A 10415-nucleotide genomic window follows, 5' to 3' on the forward strand; every position below is an offset into this window, starting at 1 on the left:
CGATCAGACTGCTTTGCTTGGCCCAGTGGATGGGAAATTTAGATTTAAAAAAACTCACTCATTGATTCACTCGTATACCAAAATGTGTTTTAATAATGATTAAAAAAAAAGAAAGTCTCAGGTCAAATATTTATATGTGATTAAACATTCGGTTCATTTCAATTAATTAATTACAAATCCTCTAATTAATTTGCTACATTTTTAATTGAGTCCCACCCCTAATTAAATGAAATCCTGAATTGCAGTTTTAAAACGTTGCGTTAGCTCTTCGGGGCCCAGCACAGAGCATTAGGCATGTCACTCACAGGCACGTTCTGGTGGGAACCCGATAGATACATGATTGATCGACGCGAGGAATGTATTTAAATGATTTGATGAAATCCTTCGTGGAGGCGCTCAGTCACGAACAGAGTGGTCAGAGTTAATGAACCGCGAAGCTGCTCATACACAAGGATTTTATATTGTTATCTCTCCACAGAGGTGGAAAAAGTACTCACATTTTGTACTTAACTAAGAATTATCAATACTGCACTGTAGATGTACTCCGTTACAAGTAAATGTCCAGAATTCAAAATGTACCTTAGTAAAAGTATGAAAGTATTGGCATCTAAATTTACTTAAAGTGCCAAAAGTAAAAATGTTTATGCTTAAATAGCCGATCGGCTATTTTCAAATTGCCTAGGTATAAAATAGGGCTAAAGTGGATTAATGTATGTATGTAATTTATATCTGCAAAGTAACTAGTAACTAAAGTTTTCAAATAATTGTAGTGGAGTAAAAGTACAATATTTGCCTCTGAGATGTAGTGGAGTAAAAGTAAAAGTACTGAAAACTGGAAATACTCAAGTAAAGTACAAATACCTCAAAACTGTACTTAAGTAAAGTACTTAAGTAAATGTACTTAGTAACTTTACACCACTGTCTCTCCCAGCCGCAGCCAGGCAGCAGGGTGTTATCTGCTGTAACCAGACAACGTGTGGACGGACACGCTTGACCACCCGCATGTTGGGGGGGGAAAAAAAGTTCAAACAGGGTAATGAGAGCGTGTCAAGTCACATTTATTTGTACAGCACATTTCATACAGCGGGTGCAGTGGACTCCACGTGAGAGTTATGATCGAGTTCACACAAGGTCGAGCAGAGTTACATATTATATCATCATCCCAGTTGTATTTCTGACATGCTGGAAGCCAGGGACGTGCTGGGCCCCTGATTCAGCCCGGGAAAAAGAGTTGGAGAGGCCCTCATTGTGCGCTATAGAGAGAGATCTCTCTCTGTAGCGCTGCTGCTACTCAAAGATTTGCCATTTCAGATCATGACAAGTGACAAGCCAGTGGGCCAATTACATGAGTTATATTTCGTCGCTGTCGGGTGGAAACTTGTATGTCCAAAACCTGTTTATTTTGTATTTATCATTTTAAAAATGATTTGAACTAGTGAAAACAGCCGATCTACAAGCACACAACGCCTCGCACCGCGAGGCGTTGTGTGCTTGTAGATCTGCTGTTTTTACTACTTTTGTGCGACAGCCTTGTATGATGAAGCAGGGCTTTGCTTTGCGAAAAAATGTACACATTTGAAACTTGGAGATACGAGATTTCTGCTCGACAGTGACGATTTACTTTGTTTGCCGCCTAGCCCCCAAAATGGAACGAAGGCCGACATTTTATTTGTAATTTGTTTCTAACGGGAATGAAGCGGCCGTTCGGGAGTTGGCCCGCTTTTCCAAATGGCCAGCACATCCATGCTGGAAGCCTATGCTGCAGCCTCAGGTCCTCAGACAAGGGCCTCCTGGCTGGAGACTCCCACGCCACAGCTTATCACAGTCCGGGGCTTTTGCTTTGGAACTGGGCTTTTGCCCAGGCCCCTACAGCAGGGGTCTTCAGCATTTTCAGGCCAAGGACCCCTTAGTTGAGAGAGAGAGATGAAGCAGCACAACCTTTTCATAGATTCCATATATGTTTCATCATTTGACAGCACAAATGTCAGTGTATTTTGGATTCATGTCAATTAGTGTTTTCAGATATTTAACTACTTGAGCCATCATTACCTAATAAACTTGACCTTTTACTCTGTACTTGGTCTGCCCTTTTTCCCCTCTGCACCAAATCTCTTTGCCGAAAATAACCGATCTACACAGGGCTGTATTAACCATTGGGCCAGTGGGGCCGTTGCCAGGGGCCCTTGGCTCTTAGGGGCCCTTGGGGGAACTGGGCCACGTGGTCATTAACAATTTACTAAAGTTAAATGTATAGGTTAGTTAAAAATCAAATGTGTAGGGCCCTCCTCTGGTGTCTACAGGTGCTTTCTATGCCCACAGATGATCAGCATGGCTTAAAATCTGAGCTGGGTAGTGCGAGTCGGGAGGGGGGGGGTTATAGTGGAGGGTCGGGGGGGCCCTAAAAAATTATAGGCCAGGGGCCCTCACTGGGGTTAATCCGTCCCTGGATCTACAAGCTCACAACGCCTCGCAGCACAAGGCGTTGTGAGCTTGTAGATCTGCTATTTTTGGCCACAGTTCTCAGGATAGGGACACTATAGGGTTCAAGTTGTTAATATAAAAAGGATTGGAAGATTTGGAGGATCCCCTGTAGTAACTCTGAGGACCCCCTAGGGGTCCCGGACCCCCTGTTGAAGACCCCTGCCCTATACAGCTTTGGAACGCCCTACCCTTTGACCTAAGACGTGCCAATTAAGTGTCATCTTTTAAATCCCTTCTAAAAAAAAAAAACACCTCTGAGTTAAAACCTTTTCTTAAATTCTTCCGGGCCATGTTTTGTTTCATTGATTGCAACCGTCAGGTCGCAGTTACTATGAAAACCTCCACCGGCTGTCAGTCTGTCTGTCACACGTCGCACGTCAGATCACACTTTTGCCCTACTCATATCTCCGCCACCGTAGCCCCTATCCATGACAAACTTTGCACACACACTCCTTGGCTGCCAAACCACAACCTCCACTCCTCATTTCACACATGACCCTCTTCTAGCGCCACCATGAGGCCGATTCTTGCAAAACTAATTTTTGAACACTGCTCCTACAGATTTTGTCCTAAAATCACACAAAGCGGTACACAGTATCTCTAAAGTCATGTCATCAACATGGATCTGTCCCATTTCCCATATTCCCTCCTGATTGGCTACGATTGCCTTCTAAAGTTTGTGTATGCGACCTGGCGGTCGCTTATCTCCCGATTTAGGGAGTCTTACTGGTTATATCTGCTTGTGTCTGTCATTAAACAAAATATGGATGATAAATCCATAACCAGAAGAATTATTTCACACCGAAATAGGACTCGGGACTATATTCATAAATTGTTGTATTGGAGAGATAGTCAGACAGGCAGACATACTGTAAGCATACAATTCCATAGTTGCAGCTTTCTCTCTCCAAGATGGAGGTTTAACAGTAAATATGACAGTACAGTACGAGATTATTCCTACCATAGGAGACGGTGTTACATAAATTAGAAGGCACGCCTTGTGATTGGCTGGAGTGGAGGTCTGGAGCGCTCGGCTGTGGTCACTTGGACCGCGCGGGTGTGAATGTTAACCTCTATGCCTAAACCTAACCCAAAAAGCTATGCCTAACTCTAACCCTAACCCTAACCTTAACCTCAGTAAAACTATGCCTAACTCTAACCCTAACCCTAACCTTAACCTCAGTTAAACTATGCCTAACTCTAACCCTAACCTTAACCTCAGTAAAACTATGCCTAACTCTAACCCTAACCTTAACCTCAGTAAAACTATGCCTAACTCTAACCCTAACCTCAGTAAAACTATGCCTAAACCTAACCCTAACCTCGGCGCGCGTGAACGGAAAAGAAGCGCTCCTTCAACCACCGTCTCCTACGTTTGGAATAATAGCATACAGTACATGACCTGGACCCTGACCCTTTGATAGGTTCCTTGAGAATGTGAGAAGACAGAAACATTAGGCCTCCTAACCCAAACATGATCTTGTAGTCATGGTACCCACAGCCGCAGTAACCTGTAAGTCAAAACAGTTTCTCAGAATATATAACTTCATGGTCATATGAGCCTCATATACATGAATCATAGATTTATTTATGGATCATAATCCATATCCGTCAGTGACCATTTTGTGCCTTACAGTGTTATTTTATTCACATGGTCTTTTGTTGCAGTTTTTCCTCTAAATGATCATCATGCTGACTAATTACCTTGCTCTGTAGAGCACTTTATGACTGTGCCTGTGTTCAGTCGTTGAATGAACACAGGCGTTGCGCGGAAGCTCTGACTTATACCGTGAAAGAAAGAAAAGTACGGCTGAAGTTCAACAGGTTCGGTGAAACTGTTGAGTGAAACTACAGTACTGGCTCAGACAAAGTTCAGCAGTCATAGAGGCATATGGACCAGGCACGTGGACACATAGACATCAAAGTGGGCTTGAGCCCCTGCCGCCTGTATCCGTCAGCAAAAAGTGCCCTCTCTATGAATGCAGTTTTAACTATGATGAAAGGAATGCAAACGCCCTCTTTCCATGCCATACCTGAAGGCAGCATTCAAGAGAAATGCCTTGTCCAAACTCTCCTGAACTTGAATGCAGCATGTAGAAAGAATTGCCCTCTCTGAGAATATACTTATATGCCTATAGTTCAGTGTCGTATCAAGAACCGAAAATAGCTCGTGCGTTGTGAGCTTGGAGGTCTGCTATTTTCGATATTTCCACCAAAAGGCCATTATAGAAACTTCAGCCCCTGCCTCGCTAACATCTCTCTGCACGTCCCTGATTTGGACGGTTCAATGAGTTCAGTATGTATAAAGTAAGTTAGGCCTAAGATCACAACAACTGATCTAAAATATGTTTTCTATCACAACATCTAAATGTTTGAGCCTGCTATCGGCCATGATTGTACACAACTGATTTTCTAATGAGAGTTGGAGAAGCTGATGTGTTCACAGGCAGCGTTGTGTAGCGAGATAAGACAAAGGCAACACGACCAAACTCCCTGGAAACCTGTTGACATGTGGTTGACCCAACTGTTCGCTTCGTTCTAAATAAAAGTCGAATTCTTCTCTTTTGGCAGGCAAAACTCTCTAGCTCTAGCCCATTACTGCCTCTGAGGTGTAAGACTAGATTGCACCTAAACTGCTCAGCGTAATCCAAATGACTGAATCGGTATTCCCTAAACCATAACACATGAGAACTCCATAGTGGCTTTTTTCAGAGAAGGGTAAACAAGGGTGTCGATACAAATGGGAAGAAAAACAAACGAGTGGAATGTCAAAGAGGAATGCTAATGCGAGTCTAGACTTTGATAACGGTGTTTAGAGTTTTGCATTCAGAGAGTGAACACAATGAGAAGTGAAATTGTGTTTTGGCCTACTGCCTTAATGGTGTGGATTTTGAGGAAAAGTGAATTAACTCATAGAGGAAAACTGTAAATCACAGACTGACAGGAGAGAAGATTACTCCATTACCTTTGTCCAACGGTTTCCGACAAGCACCCACATGGGCCAGCAATGGAACATTCTGGACACGCTTGTACAAATCAGTGTGTAAGGCAGGGGGTCTTCAACAGGAGGTCCGGGACCCCTAGGGAGTCCTCAGAGTTACTATAATCTTTGTGTAACTTCTTTCTTTACATAACCACTTGAACCCTATAGCGTCTGAGGGGAACATTAGCCAAAAATAGCAGATTGGTTATTTTCAGCAAAGAGGTGTAGAGGGGAAAAGAGAGCTGACCAAGTTTTCTAAGTATTGAGGGTTTAATTGGTTAACTGTTTGAAAATACACATTAACAAGAAAAACATTATTGATAATGCTGTCAAACCGGTCTTTCAAGCTGTCTATGAAACGTATGAAAAAAGGTTTAATCTGCGACACAATTCTATACAATATGTGGGGGCCTGCTTCATCTCTCTCTCTCAGCTAAGGGGTCCTTGTCTTGAAAAGCGTTGAAGCGTTTAAGGCAACGGTTTGTGTAGTATGTGACGTCAGAGCAGAGTTTAGGTCAGCCATAAAAGCTGTTTTGTTGGGGCGATAGAGAGAACACATCAGAGAGATAAAAAAGGAGGTTTGATAATATATTCTGAAGATCTTTTTACTGTTTGTATTCGTTGATCGGTCATCGTTGTATCTGGTCAACATGAGGGAGATTGTCAGTATGCAGGCCGGCCAGTGCGGCAATCAAATCGGCTCTAAGTTCTGGGAGGTCATAAGCGACGAGCACGGCATCGACCCCACCGGGACCTACAACGGGGACAGCGAGCTGCAGCTGGAGAGGATCAACGTCTACTACACCGAGGCCACCAGCGGCAAGTTCGTCCCCCGCACCGTGCTGGTGGACCTTGAGCCGGGCACCATGGACGCCGTGAGGTCCGGTCCCTTCGGCCAGATCTTCAGACCGGACAACTTTGTCTTCGGCCAGACGGGCGCCGGCAACAACTGGGCCAAGGGCCACTACACCGAGGGCGCCGAGCTGCTGGACTCGGTCATGGACGTGGTGAGGAAGGAGGCGGAGAACTGCGACTGCGTCCAGGGCTTCCAGCTCTCCCACTCGCTGGGCGGGGGCACCGGCTCGGGCCTGGGCACGCTGCTGATCGGCAAGATCCGCGAGGAGTACCCCGACCGCATCATGAACACGTTCAGCGTGGTGCCCTCGCCCAAGGTGTCGGACGTGGTGATCGAGCCCTACAACGCCACGCTCTCCGTCCACCAGCTGGTGGAGAACACGGACGAGACCTTCTGCATGGACAACGAGGCGCTCTACGACATCTGCTTCCGCACGCTCAAGCTGACCACGCCCACCTACGGCGACCTCAACCACCTGGTGTCGGCCAACATGAGCGGCGTCACCACCTGCCTGCGCTTCCCCGGGCAGCTCAACGCCGACCTGCGCAAGCTGGCCGTCAACATGATCCCCTTCCCCCGCCTGCACTTCTTCATCCTGGGCTTCGCGCCGCTCACCAGCCGCGGGAGCCAGCAGTACGTGCAGCTCACCGTGCCAACGCTCATCCAGCAGATGTTCGACGCCAAGAACATGATGGCGGCGTGCGACCCGCGCCACGGCCGCTACCTCACGGTGGCCACCATGTTCCGCGGCCGCATGTCCATGCGAGAGGTGGAGGAGGAGATGCTCAAGGTGCAGAACAAGAACAGCAGCTACTTCATCGAGTGGATCCCCAACAACAACAAGATGGCCGTGTGCGACATCCCGCCGCGCGGCCTCAAGATGTCCTCCACCTTCATCGGCAACAGCACGGCCATCCAGGAGCTGTTCAAGCGCATCTCGGAGCAGTTCACCGCCATGTTCCGCCGCAAGGCCTACCTGCACTGGTACACGGGCGAGGGCATGGACGAGATGGAGTTCACTGAGGCCGAGAGCAACATGAACGACCTGGTGTCGGAGTACCAGCAGTACCAGGACGCCAGCGCAGAGGAGGAGCCAGAGGACGATGACGACGACGACGATCTCTGAAAACCTTTAAACTGTGCTGTTTGAAAACCTTTAAATTCTGCTGTTTGAGAACCTTTAAACCGTGCCATTTGTAAACCTTAACCCTGCTGTCTGAGTTCTTCCTCGGTCGCTTGGATACGTTTGCGAAATCCTCAAAACAATAATAAAACTAGAAGGGTGCAATTCTGGGAAATTGCAAGTGTCGTTGCCGTTTTTGCATTTTCCCATTCAAGTCAGTGGGGATCATAAACGATTCCCGAAGAAGCCAGTTGATATATTGATATATGACTTGAGTGTGTGCCGCCAATACTGTGGGAGGAGTAGCCTGGCAAACTCTTGGGGTTACTCTATATGGCAACCACACTAATAATTTCTCAAAATACCATACCAACCATGCAAAAAAACAACAATACAACAAACAATCAAAATTATAACCACATTGCATCAAAAGACACTAAAAATGCATTATTGCATCAAAAAGACACTAAAAATGCATCATTGCATCAAAAAGACACTAACAATGCATCTGCATCATTGCGTCAAACTCTACTAAAAATGGCAGCAATGTATAGCACACTCTGATCTAAACCGTGATGACACTCAAAATGCAAAGTGTTTGCATCAAATCTGGACAGATTGTGCACATGGTGTTGCTGTAAAACATAATCCTGGACACACACAAAACAAAAGAACATTAATTCCTAATATACATAAAGCAATAAGCCACATGAGGCCATTGTTACGTCCCTAACAGATGGTCTGGGCTGGGGAGTAACCGTCCGCACCGTCCAGTGAATAATAAATGGAGGAAAACCTGATAAAGTCAGGCTCCAAACTAAAACAAAATAATCAATAAAACAAATAAACCTCTAACTGAGCAAGGAATCTAAAGTGAATTAAATATTTACAACAAAAATCAAATAAAAAGGAGAGTCCAAACAAAAACCAATCAATAAAACAAACACTGAGTGGACAGAGCATCTGCTCTAAACAAATCAATACAACCCTAATCAATAAATCTACACCAACAGTACAGTGGGGGTGGGGCACTCGCCTCCACTGTGTTTAACCTAAAAGTGCTATTCTAGGAGAAATAATGTAAACCCCTTACAGACTTAAACATATCGTCAGTGCCGGTACAAACAACAAGCAGGCTGGAGCCGAGTCCAACGGGAACAGAGTGGCGCGTGCAGGATGGTGGGAAACGATCAGGGGACGGAGACGGGAGAAGTGGAGGTGACGGAGACACGGATGATGGATGAGGGAATGATTGATGGCCTGGACCTGGAGGAAAGACACTGACAACGTTGTCAGCCAGGTGGTTCTCAAAGTAGCGTCAATTAAAAAGTAATTAGTAAAGTAGGGAAATTAAAAAGTTTGAGAAGCCACCCCCCCTCCCCCACGCACACTAACACACACACAAAATACAAAACAAAAAATACAAAACAACCCTATTACCTTAACGAGACACAGGCATGGCAATGCAGCGCCCCGGGCGAAAATAGTCCGAGATCTATTTCACCTGTGGTGGCAGGGTGCCCCGGGGTGCGCCCCAGGAACTTGGTGCCCAGGGCCATTGTTGCCCTGTTTGCCCAGCGCGTGCATGCCCTGCCCCAGACATAGGCACACGGAACCCATCAAACACAGTAACGACTCAGACGCATACAAAGACAGTCTTATCAAGACGAACGAGTGAGCAGTGAGCGCCACTAATAAAACAATGGAGTGATGGACACCAGACCAACAGCTGCCCAACTCAGAACAAACACAATGTGGCGCTCACAAACAACACAAGTTCATAAAAACAATAACTAGTGCCTGACATAATTAAGTAGAACCACACTACATAAAACAAATGATTTCATAACACGTAGCAAGGACACTACAAAACAAGTAGCAAGGATGCTACATAACTAGTTACGTCCTTGTTTTTTCAAACAATTAAACAAAAACTAAAATCTAAATAAATAATATAATATTAATAAAACGAAATGATTACAAATAAAATACTTTTAATAATTGTAATATCATAGACCTGTTTTTAAGGTTTGCGAGTAAATAATCCTTTTAAATCCATTCCTAAATGTTCTCAGAATCTTTTTTTTTCACAAAGTTTAAATATATTTTTTGATGCGTTTGAACTTGTAGGCATTCTTCTTTTTTTTGTTTGTTTTGTTGTTTAATTAAGTAGTTAATTCATAATGTATTTCCCATAGTACTGTACAACAACACACTCATACAGTATTACAGGACTCCATTCAGCCATTCAGAACCAAGCTAGGACTTGAACCAGTGGGACCCAAAAGTAATATTGTGAACTAATCAAGCTCTATTTCAAAAACATTGAAACGCATCACATTGTGATCCTCTTGTAGATCTGCTATTTTCACTATTTAAAAAAAATTGGGTTTCAGATTCTTTTTTTTTTTAACATTCAAAATGTCAATACAGCAATGCATTGACGTTGTCAACTAAAGCTATGATGAAAAATGTTAGTCGACTAGGCCTACCTTTTTTCACTGAAGAAAACTAACTAAAACTAAGATATGATGACTAAAACTAAGTAACTAAATATATTGACAATTTCATCAATTTTCTAAAAAGAAACTTAAAATGTTAGGAATGGACTACTGGAGAAGAGATCCAGTAGAACTAACAGACAAATCATTTAACTTGGGTGTTGCGCTCTGAATATAACAGATCTACAAGCTCACAGTGAGCTTGTAGATCTGCTATAGTCGACAAAATCAACTGTAGATTTAGTAAACTAAAACCTTGTGATTTAGTTGTCTGAAACCAGACTAAAATTAAAACATTTCAGATGACTAAAATAAAACTAAATCAAAATGTCCTGTCAAAATCAACACTAGTCCCGTGCCTATATTGTCCCACCACCTCTACCTCAACGGTTTTCAACCTTTTCATCCGTGGGGTGATTACATGAAAGCATTTATAAAAAGACATGGTCATGGCTCTACCTACTGTACATG

General features: G+C 44.2%; 1 protein-coding gene across 1 annotated transcript; it reads left to right on the forward strand.

Annotated features, from left to right (window-relative positions):
- Positions 1–6114: 6114 nt before the first annotated feature.
- On the forward strand, positions 6115–7446 carry LOC308302891 (tubulin beta chain-like; the record flags this gene model as incomplete). The annotated part of the gene is made up of 1 exon (XM_080747209.1): positions 6115–7446. One exon carries the CDS (start codon positions 6115–6117, stop codon positions 7444–7446), a length of 1332 nt encoding a protein of 443 aa, XP_080603335.1.
- Between the last annotated feature and the right edge of the window lie 2969 nt (positions 7447–10415).

The sequence above is a fragment of the Nannobrachium achirus genome (assembly GCF_963921795.1).
Source record: "Nannobrachium achirus genome assembly, chromosome: 18".
Lineage (NCBI taxonomy): Eukaryota > Metazoa > Chordata > Actinopteri > Myctophiformes > Myctophidae > Nannobrachium > Nannobrachium achirus.